Raw genomic sequence first — 23,895 nt, 5'->3', positions numbered from 1 at the left:
CTAGGCCACGGGGAGGGGGGGGTGAGAGCGCCTGAGGGCCCCTCCCCGCCGGCTCCTCCACGGATGCAGAGCAGGTGCGGGGCAGCCTCCGCCTCCACCTGGGCCTCCAGGATAACCGCTGAGCTCTGCCCATTGCAGCAGGTGGGCAGCACCCCCTCCCCCAGAGGCCCCACTGCGGGTGCTGGACCTAAGAGAGATGGAGCGAGAGCAACGCTTTCCAGACTCAGCGTCCGTCACCATCACTCCCAGGCCCCTTCACCCAGCACTTCCGATTCAGTGCATCAGGGGCCCGAGAACGTGTGTTTCTCACAAGTTTCCAGGTAGTGCTGAGGCGACTGTTCTCCAGAACCCCACTGAGTTGAGTTACAAAAGGCGACAGTTTTCCTCTCCCGAGTAGGTAGAAACCCAGTTTCTCCCTCTTGTGAGTTTTCTCCTGTCTGTCTCTCTACTCTTCATACAAAACACTTCACTTCTGACACTTCCGGAAATTCCGTTTTCAACTCCTTTTCCTTCTCAGTAAAATAGGGGGAGGGGCTGAAAATCCCAAGCTTCTACTATGGCTTGGTCTTCCCAGTGACCAGCTCACACCTGCCACCCATCGAAGAGCCCAACTGGAATCATCTCATTAGAACAAAGGACACTCTTATTATCCTGGAAATTACATGAATTTCATGAACCCCTTGACAGGATCTGGGGTCAGAGAACAGATACTAAAATGAAAGATGTCTCTGTTGCTTTTTTAAATAAGTTTTTCAAAATTTTACTTATCGCCCTGGCCGGTTGGCTCAGCGGTAGAGCGTCGGCCTAGCGTGTGGAGGACCCGGGTTCGATTCCCGGCCAGGGCACACAGGAGAAGCGCCCATTTGCTTCTCCACCCCTCCGCCGCGCCTTCCTCTCTGTCTCTCTCTTCCCCTCCCGCAGCCAAGGCTCCATTGGAGCAAAGATGGCCCGGGCGCTGGGGATGGCTCTGTGGCCTCTGCCTCAGGCGCTAGAGTGGCTCTGGTCGCAACATGGCGATGCCCAGGATGGGCAGAGCATCGCCCCCTGGTGGGCAGAGCGTCGCCCCATGGTGGGCGTGCCGGGTGGATCCCGATCGGGCGCATGCGGGAGTCTGTCTGACTGTCTCTCCCTGTTTCCAGCTTCAGAAAAATGCAAAAAGAAAAAAAAAAAAATTTTACTTATCGATTTTAGAGAGAGAAGAAGGGAGAGAGAGGAACATCAATTTGTTGCTAGTTCTTGCATGTGCCCTAACTAGGGATTGAACCTGCAACGTTGCTGTATGGAGACAATGTTCTTACCAACTGACCTACCCTGCTTCTATCACTTAGGAAATAGCAAGGGTATTAGGAGTCCTGTGTCAGCAACGGGGGGGGGGGGGGGGGGGGGGGGGGCAGAGACCAATATATATCTTTTATTATCTCAGAAGTCTGGAATATTTGGCATGAAAAATAAGTAGGAAATACAAGTGAAGGAGACATGTCAACAGGACACAGAAGCCAGCCTGAGGAGCTCCCAGTGGCCAAATTTGGAATAATTTGGGGACCAAAATTATATTATGACAATAGCACATTATAACTTACTGAGTTAAATATAAACCCATCAGTCTATACCGACATAAATTAATAAATGAAGAATTAATAAGGAGCCTGACCAGTGGATAGAGCATCAGTCTGGGACACTGAGGACCCACGTTCAAAACCCTGAGGTCATCGGCTTGAGTGTGTGCTCACCAGCTTGTGTGTGGGATCAAAGACATGACCCCATGGTTGCAGGCTTAAGCCCAAAGGTTGCTAGTGTGAAGCCCAAGGTCGGTGGCTTGAACTCAAGGTCTCTGGTTTGAGCAAGGGGTCACTTGCTCTGATGAAGCCCTCCAGTTAAGGCACATATTAGGAAGCAATCAATGAACAACTAAAGTGCCGCAACAAGTTGATGCTTCTCATCTGTCTCTCTTCCTCTCTGTCCTATCTATCTCTCTTGCAAAAAAAATAAATAAATAAAATAAGGAGAAGAGATATCTCTTTCTTATAGTAGAAAGCTAACATATACAGGGTGGGGCAAAAGTAGGTTTACAGTTGTGAGCAAAACACAGTTTATTTTTGTATTTTTATTTATTAATTATTTTAGTATTTTCCATATGAACAACTGTAAACCTAAAAAATTATAGTAATAAAAAATTACTGCCGTGGAAATGAGCATAGCAGTGCCTCAAAAAGATTAAAAATAGAATTATCACATGACCCAGCCATCCCACTTCCGGGTACATACCAAAAGAATCTAAAGCGGAGTCCAAAGAGGTCTTTGTACACTCATGCTCACAGCAGCATTATTTACGATAGCCGCAGGTGGAAGCAACTCACGTGTCCATCCACGAATGAATGAATGAGCAAAATGTGGTATGTGCATACAGCTGAATATTATTCAGCCTTAGGAAAAAAGTTCTGACCCAGACTACAGCATGGATGAACCTTGAAGACACTATGCTAAGTGAGATAAGTCAGTCACAACAGGACAGATACAGTACGATACCACTCATATGAGGTATGTAGAGCAATCAGCTTCCTAGACAAAAAGTAGAATGGTAACTGCTAGGGGCTCGGGCAGGGGAGAGTGGGGAATGGTTGTTTAATGGATAGAGTTGCAATTTTATTATTATTTTTTTTTGTATTTTTCTGAAATTGGAAACGGGGAGGCAGTCAGACAGACTCCCGCATGCGCCCGACTGGGATCCACCCGGCATGCCCACCAGGGGGCGATGCTCTGCCCATCTGGGGCGTCACTCTGTTGCAACCAGAGCCATTCTGACGCCTGAGGCAGAGGCCACAGAGCCATCCTCAGCGCCCGGGCCAACTTTGCTCCAATGGAGCCTTGGCTGCGGGAGAGGAAGAGAGAGACAGAGAGGAAAGAGAGGGGGAGGGGTGGAGAAACAGATGGGTGCTTCTCCTGTGTGCCCTGGCCAGCCGGGAATCGAACCCGCGACTCCTGCACACCAGGCCGACGCTCTACCACTGAGCAAACTGGCCAGGGCCTAGAGTTGCAATATTGCAAGATGAATAAAGTTCCAGAGGTGGATGGTGGTGATAGTATCACAACAAAGTAAATCTATTTAATGCCACCCAGCTGTTTACTTAAAGTGGTTTGATTGGTAAATTTTATGTCATGTATATTTAACAACCATTTTCAAAATAGTATATTTTAAATATTGTGGAGAGGGGAGCTAAAGATAAGCAGGACTCCATGCTGCAAAACTACTTGCTGCGGGCCATTTATATAAAGGCACTGGGAAGGAGTGTCCTGGGGTTGACTGCCTTGGTGGCCCCAACTCTCCTAACCACGGCAGACATTGCTAATCGATCACCGGCCCTGCTCATCCAGCACCATGCTCTCAGAATCCTCCTCCACACAGGACCCCCAACAAGCCCTGCCACGTCCTCAGAGCCCATTATGAGGTGCCTATATTTGCCATCATTAGCTCGACGACCTCTTTGAAATGGATCTGACAGAGCTGGGGACACAGATGTTGCAGACCTGATCATTCTTTTATTGGAAGGGGTGTGCACTGTTGCGTTCTGCAAATCTGTGGACCCAGAGAGATTTCGAGTTGAAGAATCAGCTGGTTTTCTTTCATGTGATAAAGGCCCTGAATAAAACCGCGGTTATGGCAACAATGCCAGCGCCAGTAGGCCTGGATGATGCGCGCCGCGTGGAGCACCCGCCAGTAACAGCGGCGGACGCGCCACATGCGGACCCAGGACTGCAGCCGGACCACGGCCCACAGTTGTCGCGTATACAAGTAGAGGACCGCCTGCCGCTTCTTCTCCTGCCGATTCGCCAGCACCTGCCTCCACCAGTGCTGAATGACGCATGCTCTGAGCGCAGCGTGCAGCAGCGTCCTGCGCACCAGGGTGCCCCGCCACCAGGCCTGGATAGGCACAGCGGCTGCTTCCTCTGGCAGCATCATGATCTTAACTCTTTTGGTACCTTGTAAGAAGAAACGGGACATTTAGGAAACACACATTTTGGCCCTAAAGTGTGCCAGGAAGGGGCCCTGATCCTCTGTCAACAACGACCCCTTCCTCTGGCTGTTCAGAAGAGCTGTTGGCAAAGGCTGGACCCAGGAAACCTAGTAAGTGGCCCGGCCTCTGCCACTTTCTGATGAATGGACATGGGACACATCACCCTGCCCCCTGTGTCTCTGGGTCCCCACTTGTAAAATGGAGCTAGGCCTGCACTTGCAGCCTCACCCCGTTTTCACCCATTTTAGGTGGACCTGGAGGGCCCGCCCACAGCAAGATACGCCGTGATGGAGAGGTGAGACAGCCCGGAGTTTCACCGGGACCTGACCGCCTACCTGAGATCCATGTCTCTTCCCCTCAGACCCTTCCACCCCTGGAAGGGAGGCATCCCCTGCCCCTCTCACTTCTGACTTCAGGTTAACCCACAACCCGCCATCTCCCTCCGCCTCATCACAGTATTAAAAGAGTCCTCCACCTCCCACACTTGATTAAGAGCTTAAACACCAGTTAACACATCAGTACAAAGTTCTGTGTGTGTACACACACACACACACACACACACACACACACACTTCTGGACCCTGTTTGGTCTGGATTCACACCCCTGCACTTTGGCCACACCCACACCTCTCAGCGCAAGGAGGAAACGAGGGAAAAGGACAAGCAAAGCAGGGGCAATCCCTGTTCATTTTAGCTCTGTGCACGGTGACCATTCACCCTGGCCGGCCTGGCACGCCCTGGGTTTATGCTTCGTGCCCTGGTGTAGAGTTGGCAAGTGCTCCTTTGCCTCACTGGCATCCTTAGAAGCACCTCTAGACAATAAATTACATGGTCCCAGACCTTTGGGCCACCACTGGACCACAAGTATTAGAGATATCACAAGACTTCCCAACACAGGACTTTCTGGACCCATCTACCCATGAGGGTGGGGGGTGTGGGTGGAGTCCCTTCTAGAGTTTTCTCCTTCAAGCTTTGTTCAATCAATGTGGCTTCATCGTTATTTTTTTTATAATAATTTGGAAGGTTTTCTATCCATCTCTAATTAAAGTCTAAAGAGAAAAACGTGGGTGAAAGTAAAAGTGTCCTCTCATCACTAGGTGCTAAGTCCACCCCACCCTCAGCTTCCTGGCCTTTCCTAGGACCTCAGACGTGAAGGACCCCACCCTAAAGTAACTACTAGAAATACACTACCTGACCCGTGGTGGCGCAGTGGATAGAGCATCAACCTGGGATGCTGAGGACCCCAACTCTAATCCCCCAGGTTGCCAGATTGAGAGCGGGCTCGTCAGCTTGAGTGCAGGGTTGCTAGCTTGAGTGCGAGATCATTGACATGGTCCCAAGGCCACTGGCTTGAGCCCCAGGTCACTGGCTTGAGCAAGGGATCACTGGCTCAGCTTGAGCCCTCCCAGTCAAGGCACATATGAGAAAGCAATCAATGAACAACTAAAGTGAAGCAGCTACAAGTTGATGCTTCTCATCTCCCTTCTCCCTCCCTCTCTCTCTTTCTCATCACTTTACAAAGGAAAGAAATGCACTTCTCTCCCAGAAAGCTTGGGTGGATCTGACTCTTACAGAGGTGGGTGGTCAAATGGTCTCAGCTCTGCCTTAAATTACCCATGGTCGGGAGCTAGATGTTCCCATCGCCCTCAGGTCTATCCTCCGCCAGCCACAGCTCTGGAGGCAAGAGAGGATGTGGGGAGAGCCATGATGTCACAAGGGTATCTATGACTCAGACACCAGGACATTTCCCAATAGTAGAGCCCCTTCTAAGGAACACCTACAACACCTGTCCTTTCTTTCCTAGCAGAGTGGCCAGAGTTTTGGCTATAAAGAATGTCCCAAATACTGACCCACTGACACAAGAGTATATAATGATTCTCATTAAAGGTTGGTTGGTATTTATTCAATGAATTTCAATTTGTCCTGGCCAGTTGGCTCAACAGTGGATCATCAGCCTGCAGTGTGGAAGTCCCAGGTTCGATTCAGGACACACAGGAGAAGTGACCATCTGCTTCTCCACCCTTTCCCCCCTCCTTCCTTTCTCTTTCTCTTCCCCTCCCGCAGCCAAGGCTCCATTAGAGCAAAGTTGGTCTGGGCACTGAGGACGGCTCTATGGCCTCCTCCTCAGGTGCTAGAATTGCTCAGATTGCCTGACCAGGAGGTGGCGCAGTGGATAGAGCGTCGGACTGGGATGTGGAAGGACCCAGGTTTGAGACCCCGAGGTCACCAGCTTGAGTGCAGACTCATCTGGTTTGAGCAAAGCTCACCAGCTTGGACCCAAGGTTACTGGCTCAAGCAAGGGGTCACTTGGTCTGCTGAAGTCCCGCGGTCAAGGCACATATGAGAAAGCAATCAATGAACAACTAAGGTGTTGCAACGCGCAATGAAAAACTAATGATCGATGTTTCTCATCTCTCTCCATTCCTGTCTGTCTGTCCCTATCTATCCCTCTCTCTGACTCACTCTCTGTCTCTGTAAAAAAATAAATAAATAAATAAAAATAAAAATAAAAAAAAGGAATTGCTCAGATTGCAGCCGAGCAACACTCCTGATGGGCAGAGCATCGCCCCCTGGTGGGCATGCCAGGTGGATCCTGGCTGGGCGCATGCAGGAGTCTGTCTGTCTGCCTCCCCACTTCTCACTTCAGAAGAAAGAAAAAAAAAAGAATGTTCCAAATACTGACCCACTGACACAAAGGTATATGATGATACTCGTTAAAGGCTTGTTGGCATTTATTCAATGAATTTCAATTTGTTCTGGCTGGTTGGCTCAGCAGTAGAGCATCAGCCTGGTGTGTGGATGTCCCAGGTTCAATTCCCAGTCAGGGCACACAGGAGAAGCAGCCATCTGCTTCTCCACCCTTCCTCTTTCTCTCTCTCTCTTTCCGTCCCACAGCCATGGCTCAAGTGGTTTGAGCGAGTTGGCCCCGGGTGCTGAGGATGGTTCCATTGCCTCCGTCTCAGGCACTAAAATGGTTCAGTTGCAAGCAAAGGAGCAATGCCTCAGATGGGCAGAGCATAGCCCTCTAGTGGGCTTGCCGGGTGGATCCCAGTCAGGTCGCACGTGGGAGTCTGTCTTTGCCTCCCCTCCTCTCACCTTAAAAAAATAATACTTTCAATTTGTTTAAACAATGGCATACATACCTAATAACAGTGGTATGCTCTGTGTGCACTGATATAAATGGTGTAAAAGATTTAGCAAGATAAGCAAATTCAGGAAATCAAGATGAACTCAATATAAGCATATATTTAAACTCATGTTGTGAAGGCATTATGTGGGGATAAGAAAAATATACACAAAAATTTGCAATAATCATCTGTGATGAGACTAGCAGGACTGGGGGAACCGAGTCAACCCCCTGCCATGACCGGATGTCCTGCTCCTGTCTGTCTGTAGGTCACCCAGCGGCCAGGCACCCGGAAAAGCAGGGCCCACACAGGCGGGCCAGAACACCCACGAAGCCCCCAGGACTGGCCAGGACCCCCACAGCTCAGGCTCAAGTGGTCTCAAGTATTCTCCTGTCCTCCTGTTTCCCCGAGGGCCTCAAGATCCGTCAGGAAATGGGTGAGTGTCCATCTCTGTCTGCTCTCAGCCTCTGACCCCCCTGGTCATCACGAGGCCCTGTCCCTCTCTCAGGGTCACAGCTCCAGGGGTCCCTGAGGGCCAGTGCGGAGTTGTGGGGAATAGACGAGAAGGAGGCCGCTGAAGGCTGCAGGTAGGTGTCGGTGTGACGTTAATGGGGGGGAAGGGTGGGGAAGACGGGAGTAAGTTGGGGAATGGGAGAAATAAAGGGGTACAGTGAAGTGCTCGGAACCGCTGCGTGCCATGGACTCCGGCGTTCAACATGCTTTCCTAATGCTTCTAATTCTTGTTGTTTTCAGAAAAAAAAAATACAAGAAGCCTCCATCCTGAACTTCTAACAATTAGCTAAGCAAAAGGAGACAGACTCTGCCTGACCTGTGGTGGCGCAGTGGATAAAGCGTCGACCTGGAAATGCTGAGGTCGCCGGTTCGAAACCCTGGGCTTGCCTGGTCAAGGCACATATGGGAGTTGATGCTTTCTGCTCTTCCCCCCTTCTCTCTCTCTGTCTCTCTCTCTCCTCTCTAAAATGAATAAATTAAAAAAAAAAGAAGAAGAAGAAGACAGACTCTGAAGAGGGCACATTGTGTGAACCGCGTGCTACAGAAAGGACATCTGGCATCACTGGGGACAGAGCCATGGTAGCCTGGACGCTGTGGTGGGACCGGCACCGGAACCTGAGGGATAGGAGATGTTCTATGTTTTGGTTGGACCGGTGTGTTTGAGTTAGTAGGTGACAAATCAAGTCCCTGTGCTCCAAGGGCACATGAAAGACCCCACATGGAGCCCAGGGGAACAAGGGATCTGGGACCCAGGATGGAGGGGGACTCAGATAGGAAAGAGGCCCAGGGGCTGGGATGTCAGTGAATGTGGTGACCCTGGAGATGAGGGTTGGGGATGCTGGGGCCTTGGATCCCACCAGGACCATCTCAGACCAACATGAATACTGAAGAAGCTTTTTTTTTTTAAGTGAGAGGAAGGGAGACAGAGAGACAGACTCCCACATGCGCCCAACCAGGATCCACCCAGCAACCCCTGTCTGGAGCCAATGCTCAAATCAACTGAGCTATTTTTAGCACCAGAGGCCAACACACTTGGACCAACCAAGCTTCCGTCAATGCCTGGGGCTGACATTCAAACCAATTGAGCCACTGGCTGCGGGAAGGGAAATAGGAGAGAAGAAGGAGAGAGAGGGGGAGAGAAGCAGATGGTCACTTCTCTTGTGTGCCCTGACCGGGGATAGAACCTGAGACGTCCACACAATGGGCCAACACTCTATCCGCTGAGCCAACCGGCCAGGGCCAAGAAGCTATTCTTTTTTTTTTTTTCTTTTTCCGAAGCCAGAAACGGGGAGGCAGTCAGACAGACTCCCGCATGCGCCCGACCGGGATCCACCCAGCACGCCCACCAGGGGGCCACGCTCTGCCCATCCAGGGCGTTGCTCTGTTGCAATCAGAGCCATTCTAGCGCCTGAGGCAGAGGCCACAAGAGCCATCCTCAGCTCCCGGGCAAACTTTGCTCCAATGGAGCCTCAGCTGCGGGAGGGGAAGAGAGAGACAGAGAAGAAGGAGAGGGGGAGAAGTGGAGAAGCAGATGGGTGCTTCTCCTGTGTGCCCTGGCCGGGAATCGAACCCGGGACTCCTGCACGCCAGGCTGACGCTCTACCACTGAGCCAACAGCCAGAGCCCAAGAAGCTATTCTTAAATGGTGAAAATTTACCATGGGAAGCAAGTAGATATGAGTGACATAAAGGGTGTGTAGTGGTTATGCAGCTGCAGAAGGATCCTCTCTTCTTAGCTGTTATGATCTTGGCTACTGCTGGGTCACTGCTGTAACCTACACTGGGAACTGCCTTTGGCCATAAGGAAAAGATCTAGTCAAGATCTGGCCTTTGACCATAAGGAAGAGATCTCTCCTAAGGTAAACCCTGCAGCCAGTAATTGGCTTCTGATTGGTGTTATGGGTTGAATTCTGTCCCCTTCCCAAAAAATGATATATTGAAGTCCTAACCCCAGGACCGCAGACTGGAACCTTCTTTGGAAATGGAGTTTTTGCAAGAGTTTTGTAGTCAAGTTAAGATGAGGTGATTAGCGTGGGTCTTTAATCCTGTATGATGAGTGTCCTTATAAAAAGGAAAAATGTGGACACAGACGCCAGTGTGCACAGAGAGAAGACGTGGGGAGAGGGCTGTATGAAGGAGGAGTATCGGAGCGACGCCATCTATAAGCCAAGGGACGCCAGAGACTGGCCGACAGAGCGCCAGAGGCCGCGCAAAAGCTGGGAGAGGTCCGCCCTGCCGACGCTCTGATAGGGACTTGCGTTCCCCAGAGCTGCCCCAAGCCAAGCGTTTACGGTACTTTGTCAAGTCAGTCCTAGCAAACGCGGACAGTTGAATATAAAGGCCAACCCCCCTCGCCTGAATTTACAACAGTTCTGAAGCAGCCACCCCAGCCACCCCGCTTCCCGTAGGATTGGCTAAGCTCTGCTGTAACTACATTCTAAGTCAGCGTTTCCCCTGGCCCACTACTGCATTCCCCGCTTCCTTACCAGAGCACGTGCAGCTCTACATCTCAGAGTAGTGAGTCTGTTTTGGGGAACATAGTATAAGCCAATAGAAGACAGAGTCTGGCCCACAGAAGACCCCCTGTCTGCCAGCCGCTCGTGGCGGTCTGCACACGGCAAATCATCGGGAGTTTTGAGCACTATACACGTTGCCGTGCCGTGACTTATTTTCTATTACAAGTGCCTATCCATCATGTCAAAACAAGAAAGGAGGGGGGAAATGGACTTTAAATGTCTCGCTTTCAAGACAATGGCCTTGCCTTCCTCATGCAATGACACTTTAGCTGTGCTAAAGAGAATTCGATGATGATGCATCCTCATTACCAGAGTAAGCAAGCAATCCACCATATCCCTCACTCACCAGAGAGCAATGAACATAAAACACAGACACTTTAAACTTCAAATCACTTCCCAGCAGAATATCTTTGCATAAAAAATGGAAATGAGTCTGCCAGCAGTTTCCAAACTGCTCATTTGTTAGGCAAGCGAGGAAAGAAGTTTGCTAGTGGTGAGTTAATTAAATCATGTTTAATTGTAGCAGGGGAGGGGGGGTGTCCGGAGAAGATAAACTTAACACTATTAGCCTTTCAATGAGAACAGCCCTGCCAAGAGTCGAAGACGTTGGCAATAAAATCAATAGTCAATTAAGAACAAGCCAAATGATTTCAAGTGGTTTTCCTTGGCTCTTGAATGAGTTGGCAGATGTCACCGATGCAGTTCAGCTGTTGCTCATTGAAGGGGGTGACTGCCAAGTTTGGAGTGACTGAAGAATTTAGGCGTCGGGAGTAGTCTGTGATAGATACGTGAATTCCAAACTGCCCTCTTGATGTTCCGCTTATCTGTCAGACCTCACCCTTACTGGACTATTGACCCTGAGACAGAGGAATTCCAAAAAGCTGAGAAGCTTCCCCAAGGAGGGGCTCCGGACACACCAGGACTTTTGATTCAACACCCACATGCTCGAAGCCCCCCAAGGAGGAGCATTCCGGACATACCAGGACTTTTGCCTCAGTATCCCCTCAGGCTCTCCCAAACACTATATAACTCGCCCCTAGCCTGTAACTGGTGCTCTTCTCCCCCAGGAGGAGTGCCCGGCAGGGTTCCTTTCTTCCTTTCAATAAAGCCTGTTACTCTGGTCTTTCGGACTCCCATGGATTCCAACAGTCTGCACGAAACAAAATGCAAATATTTGTTTAAGAAGTTGAGAAAACACTCATTCAGGACGCCCTGAAGTGGAATCTGCTAAGATGTGATCAAACCAATGGCGGTGAAAATATATATGTGTGGAGCTCAAAAAAAAAAAAAAAAAAAAAAAGGCCTAGTTGGACAGATTTATAAAGTGTATGAAAATATAAAGTGCTGAAAGTTTGTGGGTAGTTACTATTGATCATCATTGTTTTCAGGAAGCTGACCTGGAAGCCGTTCACCACTGCTGGAAAGTCCATAAGGATCCTACCCAGGACCACCTCTCTTTCCACGCAGAGCAGGTGCACAGTCTGCCCACTGAGAGGACGCCCCTCACCACTGCCCTCCAAGGCTACCCTCGAGTGATGCTCGGTTCAGCGGCTTTCTAGTTTGGGATGGCATAACTGTACTAAGCTTAACGATCCGTAAATCAGGCTCGGACATTTTCCTCTATGTCGGCTGGTCCCGGGGTGCCCCCAGCAGCACACAGTAGGAGCTGAGAGGGGTGATGGTGGTACAACAGGGGTGAGTTGCTTCAGAGTCTAGGTTACCTGCTACGTAGCTTGCATCTTCGGCTTCCCATTGCCTGTTCCCAATTGCCATTCGTGAGCTTAGGAAGGACCGCAATGCTTCTTCAGACTCAAAGAGTTCAGGGGAACCTGGGAATTCAAGTTTTGGAAGCCATCAACTCAAATGGTCCCAGCCCATGTGTCACAGTTTCATTCTTTCTCCTGCTCTGACCTGGGCAAAGCATCTCGCCTTGGTGGAGAGTTTAACCTTCCTAAGAGGTGGGCCACTCTGATGCTTAAGGCCTGGGCCTGCCCTCAGCTTTCTCTGCCCTTCCAGCGTAGATGAGAGCTTCTTGATATGCTACCGACAAGGCCCTCTGGCTTTCACACTTGGGTTTTAATTGACTATTACTTGCTCTAAAAGCCTGTGGTTATCTTGTTCTAGAGCTTCAGTAGGGCACAGAAACAGCGATCCAAACCTTTGCAGTTGATTCCCTCATACCTTTAATATCTTTATATATATATAAAGATATATACATATTTTTTCTTTTCTGAAGACAGAAGTGGGGGGCAGTGGGGGGCAGTGAATCCCTGTGCCCGACTGGGATTCACCAGGCATGCCCACTAGAGGGCGTTGCTCCATTTCAGCCGGAATCATTCTAGTGCCTGAGGCAGAGGCCATGGAGCCATCCTCAGCGCTCAGGCCAACTTTGCTCCAGTGGAGCCTTGGCTGCGGGAGGGGAAGAGAGAGACAGAGAGGAAGAAGAGGGGGAGGGGTGGAGAAGCAGATGGGTTCTTCTCCTGTGTGCCCTGGCTGGGAACCAAACCTGGGACTTCCACACGCTGGGCCGATGCTCTACTACTGAGCCAACCAGCCAGGGCTGATTCCCCCATACCTTTAACTACCTGCTCTGTCACAGCAGCAGTGCATGCCCCACCTTCTATACATGACTCCAGTTCATCACCTAAGAGAGCATTAACATGCAAGCCCTCACCTTATGCCCGGGCCCCTGGGCCCCGGGACCCCACTCGCCTCCCTACTGGAGCCCCATGGTCAGCCAGGAGGTGCCCCTGCTTCAGAACCCAGCTCGTCAGGTAAACTGATCTCATTCGCACAAGGGCCACTTAACTATGTTTTGCCTGAATAGTCAGGTTTTTTATTCTTCCCTCAAAGATCTCTGTTGTGGGTGTTGATAGTCCTATTTTCTGCTGCTTTGCTTAATATATAGTGTTTCCTTTATCCCTCCTACCTCAATGCCCCACTCATATTTCAGGCTGGGACCTACTCCTAATTTAGAGCTCTCTTTCCTCCTTTTGCCAACTTGTATTATGAATTTACCTTTGCCACCCAGCTTAGTGTATCCCAAGGTTCTCTTTACCAGGCCACAGTCACAGAGCTCCAGGAAAAAGCAACCTGGTCTCAACTCTCCAGGCAGAGGAGAACAGAAGCTTCATATCCACGCATGCTGCAAATGGCTTTTTCCAGTCTACCTGAATCATTACCAGCTAGAAGCAGCGGTCATTGGGACTTGGTCATGAGCTGCAAGGTATAGAATGGTGACAACAATTCCAGTGCCATGCGGACTTTTCCTGTGGGGAACTTTCCTGGACTCCTGCTCCCTGTGACAGCTCCTAACAGACTGAACTGTGGTTGGGTTGCATTTTTCAGGGATTTGGCATGGTGATGGGGCCAACTTGGACTTGGGGAACATGTTAAGGACACTACTCTTTTAGGGATTCTTGCTGTATTGGCCAAGAGTTTGCTTAAAGGCTTTTAATCACTGTAAAAAAAAATAGAGGACTGGATGAAGAAGATGGGGCACATATACACCATGGTATATTATTCAGCTAGGAGAAATGGTGACATTGGATCACTTATAGAGGAATGGTGGAGTCTTGGTAGCATTGTGCGGGGTGAAATAAGCGAATCAGAAAAAAACAGGAACTGCAGGATTCCATACATTGGTGGGACATAAAAGCGAGACTAAGAGGCATGGACAGGAGTGTGGTGGCTATGGGGGGTGGGGGGAGGGAAGGAGGGAGAGGGGGAGGGGGAGGGGGAGGGGTACAGAGAGAACTGGATGGAGGGTGGCGGTGTGGGTGTGGACAAACCTACTGCATAGCCAGTCATGTAAAACCACGGCCCCTGCAGTTATGTCCAGCGCACAGCGCTGGATCCTGGCAGCAGCTCACCGTGTTGCGGTGTATGCATTTACTATACTTAGTACATTACTTCACAGTGTAATCTTTCTACTTATGAAGAAAGCATAGCTTATAAAACAGTACGCTGACCTCTGCCTCACACTGCTCCTGTTTACTACATTTCTTTCTTTCTTTTATGTTTCTTGTGTGTGTGACAGAGACAGAGAGAGAGACAGACAGGAAGGGAGAGGGATGAGAAGCATCAATTCTTCGTTGCAGCACCTTAGTTGTTCATTGATTGCTTTCTAACATGTGCCTTAACCGCGGGCGGGGTGGGGCTACAGCAGGGCAAGTGACCCCTTGCTCAAACCAGATGAGCCCACGCTCAAGCTGGCGACCTCAGGGTTTCAAACCTGGGTCCTCCATGTCCTAGTCCGAAGCTCTATCCACTGCGCCACCGCCTGGTCAGGCTGTTTTACTACATTTCCTGATGGCATCTTTTTCTTCTGTTTGATTTAATCTCATGTTGTTTTATAAATTTAGTGTAACCTAGGTGTACAGAGTTTATTTTTTTTAATGTTTACTTTATTGGTTTTTTTAGAGAAAGGAAGAGAGAGAGACAGGAACACCGATGTCTCTGTATGTGCCCTGACTGGGGATCAAACTGGCAACCTCTGTGCTCCAGGGTGATGCTCCAACTCAGTGGTCCCCAACCTTTTTTGAGCCATGGACCGGTTTAATGTCAGAAAATATTTTCACGGACCGGCCTTTAGGGTGGGACGGTAAATGTATCACGTGACCGAGACAAGCGTCAAGAGTGAGTCTTAGACAGATGTAACAGAGGGAATCTGGTCATTTTTAAAAAATAAAACATCATTCAGACTTAAACATAAATAAAACAGAAATAATGTAAGTTATTTACTCTTTCTCTGAGGATCAGTAACAAATAGCCCATGGACCAGTACCGGTCCGCGGCCTGGGGGTTGGGGACCACTGAGCCATAAGTGGCTCCTTTTAAGGACGGTTTGTCCTGGCATGACTAAGATGTCTCCTCCTCACCCAGGGTCGGGAGGGATTCAAACACGGGGGTCCAAGGTCATGGCGGTAACAGGTGTCACACCCGGGGCGGGTGGAGAGGGCCTCCTGAGTGGTAGAGTCAGAACTCGTGCACAGCAGGGATAGCTGTAGAGGGCACCACCACACCTCACGTCAGCCCATGTTGGGTGAGAGGAGCCTACGCACAGGACTGAGACCCGTGAGGGAACCCGGGATGTAAGCTGCAGGAGGTGGGTCCTGGCGCAGCCAGGTGTCGAGACTAAGCAGGGTGGGACGGTGTCTGCGTGGGAGAGAGGCCGGCAGCAGCATGGGAAAGATGGTTACATACAGGGGAAAGAAAGTGAGAAAATCTATTAAGGAGGATAGGAGAAAATTTACCAAGGACCATTTCTCTTGGAAATTAAAGGTAGAAATATGAGAAACTGGAATGAATTTGTAGATTGCACTCGGAGGCATCAGTGTGAACTCATACTTTTTTTTAATATTTTTTTGATATTTTTCTGAAGTGAGAAGTGGGGAAGCAGAGAGACAGACTCCTGCATGTGCCCGACGGGGATCCACCCGGCATGCCCACTAGGGAGCGATGCTCTACCCATTTGGGCTGTTGCCCCATTGAAACTGGAGCCATTCTAGAGCCTGAGGCAGAGGCCATGGAGCCATCCTCAGCACCAGGGCCAATTTTGCTCCAATGGAGCCTTGGCTGTGGGAGGGGAAGAGAGAGACAGAAAGGAAGGAGAGGGGGAAGGGGGAAGAAGCAGATGGGCGCTTCTCCTGTGTGCCCTGACTCAGAATTGAATCTGGGACTTCCACACACCGGGTCAATGCTCTACCACTGAGCTCATACATTTTAATACTGATAGATGATGGACATGAATAACGTGTGTGAGCACAAACATGGATTCCCCACCCCTGTCCTTACCAAGGGGGCTTGGGACCAGCAGTACCCCGATCATGAGAAGCACACCTCGATGTGCTCTCTGGGGCTGCCCTGAATTTTCTGGCAGCAGCTTTTAAGGTTTGTGGTGTGACCTCTTGCCTTGCCTTGTGGCTGGTGCTAAAGTTGATGATAGTTGACATTCACATTGAGAAGTGAGGGTCATTTGTCTAATTTCACAGCTCAGGAAACTGGGGCTTTGGTGGGGGCCCGGGGAATGACATATACACGGCCTCATGGCAATGAGTGGGAGCCAGGTTCTGACCTAGGGAGGTCTGCCTCCAAAGTCCTGGGTTTTTTTTCTCTTTTTCCTTTTTTGCCAAGTAGAGGAGGGGAGATAGAGAAACAGACTCCCACATGCGCCCTAGCTAGGATCCACCCAACAACTCCTGTCTGGGGCTGATGCACTTGAACCAATCGAGCCATGGTTGCAGGAGGAAGAGAGAGAGAGAGAGAGAGAAATAGTGACAGAGAGAGACAGGGAGGGAGTTGGGGTGGAGAAGCAGATGGTCACTTCTCCTGTGTGCCCTGACCGGGAATCAAACCCGGAACATCTACACACTAGACCAACATTCTACCACTGAGCCAACCAGCCAGGGCCCAAATTCCTAGCTCTTTACTCTGAGACACTAAACACAAGAGAGAAAGGGACTCAGGGAGGAAGGAGACAGAAATCCTTCAGAGCAAGAGGAAGAGGCCAGGACCTAAATGAGACAAGGGGCAGGACATACAGGACAGCAGGAAATACAGAGCTCACACCCCAGTGCACTCAGAGCTGGAGCCTGAGGCCTCTGGCAGCACCTTGGCAGCTCCGTGTGCAGAGGGACCAGGGGGCCGGGGCGGAGCAGGTGGAGCCGGGCCAGACCACGCGCTTCTGAGCTTGGAACCTTGATGGAGATCGACACAGGGTCCCAGACTCCTCTTTCTCTGTAGGAACCATGGATAGTAGTGCCCAGATGGGCAGAGGGACAGCCTAACCTTGACCTCTTAATTGACCCTTTATCATCACCTCGGCCCCAATCCCACCCCAGGTGGCAGCTCTGCACAGCACAGGACTGTCTGAGGTCACAGCTGCCTGGACCAGCCCGCAGAGAGAAGGAGAGGACCCAGCTGAGCCTTCTCTACCCAGGGCCCGGCCCTCCCCAGAGGGCGTGGCTAGCATTGGAATGCCTTCCCCGTCCACACGCTGATGGAACTCCCACGCCGATCAGCTGTGAGAGTGACTGCAGCCTCCACTTGGGGTGGGAGGGTGAGACAGGGTGGGAGGAGGAGTGAGGACCGGGGCTGAGTGTGAGGTCGGTTGGCAATGGGGGAAGGTCACGTGAGGAACCAGGCCCGGGAACTTTGGCTGGAACCACCCACACCCATGTGCGCCAAAAGAAACAGCCCAGGAGCCCTTTGAAAAAGAATGACTGTCTGTCAGCCAATGAAATTTCGCCCGGTCATATTAACCTGACCACCCTACAGACGCTATAAATTACCCTGAAGGGGAAAAAATCCGCACGACTTCTCTGACCCCGTCTTGCGGACCAGAGAATCTCGTCCGGGAAGCGCTCTGCTAAATAGAGCTTTTGCTGTTCCACACTTCGTGGCTACACCCTTCTTTCTTCCTCCACGGGAAAAATACCTTACATTTGGTGCCGAAACCTGGGAGGAGTTTAAAGCCCGCTGGGGCCGCTCCTCTCCCCTTCGCTTCTGAGGAAGAACCAGGACCTCCAACTTTCCACCCACTTCAGCACACAGTGCGGCAAGTCCCCTGCCTCCAGCCTCCCCTCAGTTCTTTCTGCCGAGACTCCCTGTCCGTAATCGCAGCTGTGTCAGGGACCTCTTATCCGTTCCGAGTGCATGTGTGCCTGTGGAGACATCCCGGACACACCTACTCTACCTAACTGTCCTGTGGCCAGAGCTTGAGTTGCGGGACTCCAATTCTCATCTCTGATCACTCCGAGGACTGAGGGCGGCCATGAGGGGCACAGGAATCTAAACCTGACTCAAAAACACTCCTGGAGTGCCTTATCCAAAATCTCTCCCTCCCTAAATAAGAAGGAACTGTTCTTCTTCTCCACTGTGGCTAGGCCACAGAACTACTGGATAATTGGACCAGGTGGCCTCCTGAAGGGACTTTCGATTTTAACACCCTCATCAATTTAACTATTGCCAAAGAACTGGGAAATGGTTAGAGATCCTTTACATTCAGGGCTTCTAGTATTTGCACTCCCGTTCTAATCTTTGTGCTGCCTGCTCCCCGGTGCAGGCCCTTTTTGGCCAAAGAAACCTCACCTAAACCCTCCACTCCTGATCTTTCCTCCTTCACCAACCCCCAACTCTCTCCCCCTCCTGCCCAACCCCCGGGGCGGCCCTCTCTTGGGACCCCTCTCTGGTCCCTCTGCAGACCTCTTCCACTCGAGTCTCTTCCCTCCAGGAAGCCCTCTCCCCTGCCAGCCAGAAGCCCCTCCCTTCTCTGCTGTGTTCTTAAGCCCCTCCCCCATCAGGCCCTCCTCCACCAGCCATTGGCCCGCACGCCAGTTTGTAGGACTCCTGACCCCAGGGCCCAAACCCAATGTTCTTGCAGGAAGGCCTGGCCCTGTTCTGCCTCTGGCTCCAGCATTTCCAGCTGGATCTGGGTGCTGGGCTCCCCAGGAGCCCCCCCTCTTATTCTCAGCCCCCAAACCCCTATCCAAGACCTGATGAACATGGCATTTAAGGGGTTTTTTTGTTTTGTTTTTGTTTTTGTTTTTTTTTGGCATTTAAGTTTTTTTTGTTTTTTTTTGTATTTTTCTGAAGCTGGAAACGGGGAGAGACAGTCAGACAGACTCCCGCATGCGCCCGACCGGGATCCACCCGGCATGCCCACCAGGGGCGATGCTCTGCCCACCAGGGGGCGATGCTCTGCCCCTCCGGGGCATCGCTCTGCTGCGACCAGAGCCACTCTAGCGCCTGGGGCAGAGGCCAAGGAGCCATCCCCAGCGCCCGGGCCATCTTTGCTCCAATGGAGCCTTAGCTGCGGGAGGGGAAGAGAGAGACAGAGAGGAAGGAGGGGGTGGGGGTGGAGAAGCAAATGGGCGCTTCTCCTATGTGCCCTGGCCGGGAATCGAACCCGGGTCCCCCGCACGCCAGGCCGACGCTCTACCGCTGAGCCAACTGGCCAGGGAGCATTTAAGGTTTTTAATGGTTGGGAGGAACAGGCCAAGGCTGCTCATCAGGACCGAATGCAGAAAAAGGTAACGCTCCAAACCCAGGCTCTTGTGGCAGCCCTGAGGCTGGCAGAGCAACAGGGGCAAGGCATAGGAGGTACCCGACCCAAGTCCGGGCCACAAAGAGGAATCCCACCAGGAGCTTGCTTTTAAGGAGGCAAGGAGGGTCACTGGTCCCAGCAGTGCCCCTGCCCACGGCTGCCCACTGAACCCTGTCCTAACTGCAAGCAGCTCGGTCACTGGCAGAGCGATTGCCCCTTTTGGGCAACAGGCTTTTTCTCGCACCTCTATGAGGAGGACAAGCCACCCAAATGGGAGGCCTGGCCAGCCAGGCGGGCCCACTGCTCGTACTCCTAGACCTCATGGATGACTGACACGGCCCAGACTCAGAGACCCCCATCCTCCTCACCGAGCACAGGGTAATGCTGCAGGTAGCGGGTAAGTCCATCTCATTTCTTGTGGACATGGAGGCTACCTTCTCTGTTTTGCCATTACACTCTGGACCTCTAGTTCCCTCACAGGTCTCGGTTATGGGAGTGGATGGGACCCCTTCTTTTCTCCTTTGCACACCACTCCTGACATGCAGTTTGGGCGGAATCCCCTTTTTTGCACTCCTTCAGTTTCTCACTCTTTCTTTCCTCGATCTAATAGGCTTCTTTCGACACTGAATTCCCAGTTTTGCTCTCTTAGCCAAACCCCCCTCCTCTTGCCACCTACCTCCCCTTTCTGTCTTTACTCCGCCATCTTCTCAGAGAACAAACATGTGGACCGGACCCTTCCCCCCATAGGGGGTCCAGATGAAGCACACCCAGCAGTCCCCCTCCAGCCAGGAGACAAGGTTCTTCTGCGGGAGCTCCAGCCCGGCTCCCTACAGCCCAGGTGGACGGGACCCCATATGGTAATACTGACTACTCCTACTGCAGCCAAGCTCCTGGGGCAAACACCTTGGTACCACATCTCTCGCCTCAAGCTTGCCCCCACGCAGGACCGCTGGCAGTCGGAACCACTGGGCCCTACTCGTCTCCGGCTCACCAAAAGGTTGGGCCCTGCAGATCCCCCTGTTGCTCCTGTCCCTCCCACTGGGAACCTGCCACCAGAGTGAGCTGAAGCAGGAAGCCATGCTGTTCAATGAGACTGGCCCGATGGAAGAAAGCATCGGGGTCCTCCGCTGTCTGCAGAGAAACTGCACAAGGCTCTCTTCTCCTACAACCCGCTTAACTCCTGGGGCTGCCACCCATCCTCACCTGGGCTGCCCCTACCCTAGGTCCTCTTCTAATTATCAGCATATTACTCATATTTGCTCCTCTTTTTTAGATTCTTACAGGGCGCATCCGCAAGGTTTCTCGAGTCACGGTCAACCAGATTCCCCTACACCCATATACGCGACTCCCCTCAGAGCCACCACCTTCCAACCTCCCTTCCCCACGACGCCCCTCACCAGCAGGAAGTAGTCACATGAATAGCGGCGCCCCTATCTAACATAAAAGGTCGGAATGTGAGGTCAGTTGGCAATGGGGGAAGGTCACGTGAGAAACCAGGCCCTTTGAGAACTTTGGCTGGAACCGCCCACACCCATGCGCGCCAAAAGAAACTTCCCAGGAGCCCTTTGAAAAAGAACGACTGTCTGTCAGCCGATGAAATTTTGCCGTCATATTAACCCAACCACCCTACAGATGCTATAAATTACCCTGAAGCAGAAAAATCTGCGTGACTTCTCTGCCCCCCCCCCTCCCCATCTCACGGAGCAGAGAACCTCTTCCGGGAAGCGCTCTACTAAATAAAGCTTTTGCTGTTCCACACTTCATGGCTACGCCCTTCCTTCTTCCTTGGCAGGGAAAATACCTTACACTGAGCACTCCACAACTCCCAGTCTGGGTATCAGATTCTGACTTCGAGGCCAAGTATGAGGCTACAGCCCCCAGGTGGGTAGGGAGATGCTGGAGGAGGTCATCGAGAGGATGTGACCACTAGGTGACCATGTCCTTGGCTTCTCACCCCCCCCCCCCCATCCGTGGAATCTAACCTGTCTGCTGTTTCCGCAGCGAGAGCCATTTCCAAAGATCCAGCCTTGTGCATTGTGGGGCAGCTAATTTCTGGCAAACGTGCTGCTGCTTGAAGTGGATAGAGAATTAGCCTGGGATGCTGAGGACTCAGGGTTGAAACCTGGGCGCCGGCTTGATCACGGGTTCACCAGCTTGAGCATGGGATCGTATACATGACTTCATGGTCACCGGCTTGAAGCCCAAGGTTGCTGGCTTAAGCAAGGGGTCACTGGCTTGGCTAGAACCCCCTGGTCAAGGCTCATATGAGAAAGCAATTGACGAAAAACTAAGATGCCACAACTATGATTTGATGCTTCTCATCTCTCTCCCTTCCTGTCTGTCTGTCCCTCTTCCTCTCTCTCTCTCCCTAAAAAGAAAAGAAACAAACAAAAAACCACGTGCTGCATGGCCATTACCAACCACACACCCTCAAGGCCTCCCTGTAAACAGCCTTGGACACATGCACCACAGAGACCAAAACTGAATGACTTACTTGGCAGACATGGTAGATCTGTTGCCCCAACTTTCTGACCTATGCAGACATTGCCAATCCATCCCAGTCTCTGCTCAGTCGGGACAAGGGCTGAAAACCCTTCTCCTCTGACTTTAGGGTCAGACAACCCTTGCCAACTCCTCAGAGATAGTATACGGGATGCTAAGTGTCTGACATCATCTGTCCTGACTTCCTGGAGCCTGTCCAACAGAGAGAGGCCGGGAAAAGACCGCTTTGCTACTTTATTGGGAGGGGAATACACTCCGACACAATGCAAGGCTCCGAGCCCAGCACGATCTCGAGCTGGATATGCAGCTGGTTGGCCGTGACTCGGTACTGGCCCTTGATGAAGCCCTCGGAAGTGCAGGAGCGACACCTCCAATAGGCCTGGATGATCCGGGCGGCGTGCAGCAAACGGCAGTAGCGCAGCCGGACGCGCCACATGCGGACCCAGGACTGCAGCTTGACGGCCGCCCACTCCTTCCGGGTAAAGGTTTCCAGCACCATCCGCCGCCGCTTCTCCAGCTCCGTCAGCAGAATCCGTCTCCACCAGCGCTGAATGATCAAAGCACTGAGGGCCGCATAGAACAGTCTCCTGCGCACCTGGACTCCCCGCCACCAGGCTTGGATCTTGACGACTCCCGGATTACTAGGAGGGGGCTTATTTTGGTTTTCTGGGTTCTTGCAAGAAAAAAGAGAAGACATTCAGAGCAGGCTCCCCCATCCACTTCATGCCGATGGTTTGCCAAGAAGGGACCCTGACTCCCTATCAATAATCCCCCCTTCTTCTGAGCCTCAGGAACACTGGGCAGGGCACTGAGTGGGCCCAGAAGGCCAAGTAAACATCCTGTCTCTGTCCCTCCCTGCTTAACTGACATGGACACATTGAGCTCTGAATCTCAGAGTCCCTATCTACAAAAATGGGGTTACATCTGCCCTGACTACCCAATTTTATATGAATCATGTTGGCCAGCCTACGGCAAGAGCACCATGACCTACGGGTCAAAGGATTACCATGTTTCCCTTGCCGCAGGACCCAGGACCCTTCCCTTCAGGCCCCACCCACCTGTTGGAGAAGTGGCATCTTTACTAATTCTGCCCTTTCATCTGACTCCAGCCCCAATCCACAATGTGCTCTCCTCCTCTGCGTGCCAGAGTACCAAAAGTTTCCTCCACGCCAGAGCTCTACCTCTCCATCTCTTCCCTATCCTTACTCTTCTTGATTTTCATACTTTAAATCTTAAACATACATGCACAGGCTCAAACACACACACACACACACACACACACACACACACACACACACACACACACAATTACAATGGACCAAGCCCATCTTCCCATATGTTGGCCATTCCATTCCACAAATACAGCCCCCACCCCGCGGATCTGGGAGGGTCATACTTCTCTGGGTCTCTGTTTAGCATTATCCACTATCTTCACCTCAACACCACTTGCATTGTCAGCCTGACAAAAGAAATGGGGAAAGCGGGAAGACGAGAATCAGTTTATTCTTGTTTTTAGCTCTGGACCACGCAAAAGACACTCACCACAAGTGCTAGGGTGTCACATGGGCCAGACAGACACATCCACACCAGGGCTTCCCTTACCTCGACTTGCTTCTCTGAGGTCTGTGATGCTAAGGATGAACCCGCGGGCTTCTTTTTATGCCGAGGCTCACCTTTAGCATGTACAACAGTTACTTCAGGCTGATCCGTCTCCTGCAATCAGCAGTTAGGGGAAAGGCAAGGGTGAGGCTTCTCTCCCTCCCTCTCCATTCACTCTCCCACGTATCTACAGCTCCCTCGGCTTCCTAGAGTATTCAGATGTCAGGGATCTACGGGGACATCCCTAACCAGCCTGTGTGTCTGTCTCTTACCATTGGTCCCGCATGGATTGGGTGTAGATGGTTCAAGTCCCCTCAGGTCTGTTGCTCTCGCTATGGCATGGGTAGAGAGAATTAAGGGAGAGACCTCTGATGTCATAAAAGGCAGCTATGACTCGGGACCCAGGATGGCTCCCAATTGTCCAGCTCCCTCCAAGGAAAAGACAAAAGTCTGTTCATTCTTTTCTGCTAGAAATGGCCAAAGCCCTAACTACAAAGGCAAGATACCAGAAATAGTGGCCCATTGAGATAAAGATGTACAAAGACAGTCAGTTATTGTTAATATCCCCAATTGGTATAA

The 23,895-nt window shown here is 51.4% G+C and overlaps 2 protein-coding genes across 2 annotated transcripts; both read right to left on the bottom strand.

The window, feature by feature from the left end:
• Positions 1–3,529: 3,529 nt before the first annotated feature.
• Positions 3,530–3,955, bottom strand: LOC136382440 (IQ domain-containing protein F5-like). Its single transcript, XM_066351688.1, has one exon. The coding sequence runs from the start codon at positions 3,953–3,955 to the stop codon at positions 3,530–3,532; it is 426 nt and encodes a 141-aa protein (XP_066207785.1).
• Positions 3,956–21,946: 17,991 nt separating this feature from the next.
• Positions 21,947–23,399, bottom strand: IQCF1 (IQ motif containing F1). Its single transcript, XM_066351692.1, has 2 exons — positions 23,391–23,399; positions 21,947–22,390 (listed from the first exon to the last, which is right to left on the bottom strand). Exons 1-2 carry the CDS (start codon positions 23,397–23,399, stop codon positions 21,947–21,949), a joined length of 453 nt encoding a protein of 150 aa, XP_066207789.1.
• Positions 23,400–23,895: the final 496 nt, after the last annotated feature.

Source organism: Saccopteryx leptura, chromosome 10, assembly GCF_036850995.1.
Source record: "Saccopteryx leptura isolate mSacLep1 chromosome 10, mSacLep1_pri_phased_curated, whole genome shotgun sequence".
NCBI lineage: Eukaryota > Metazoa > Chordata > Mammalia > Chiroptera > Emballonuridae > Saccopteryx > Saccopteryx leptura.
The sequence above is the reverse complement of the archived record's forward strand: the minus strand, read 5'-3'. Positions and strand labels throughout refer to the sequence as shown.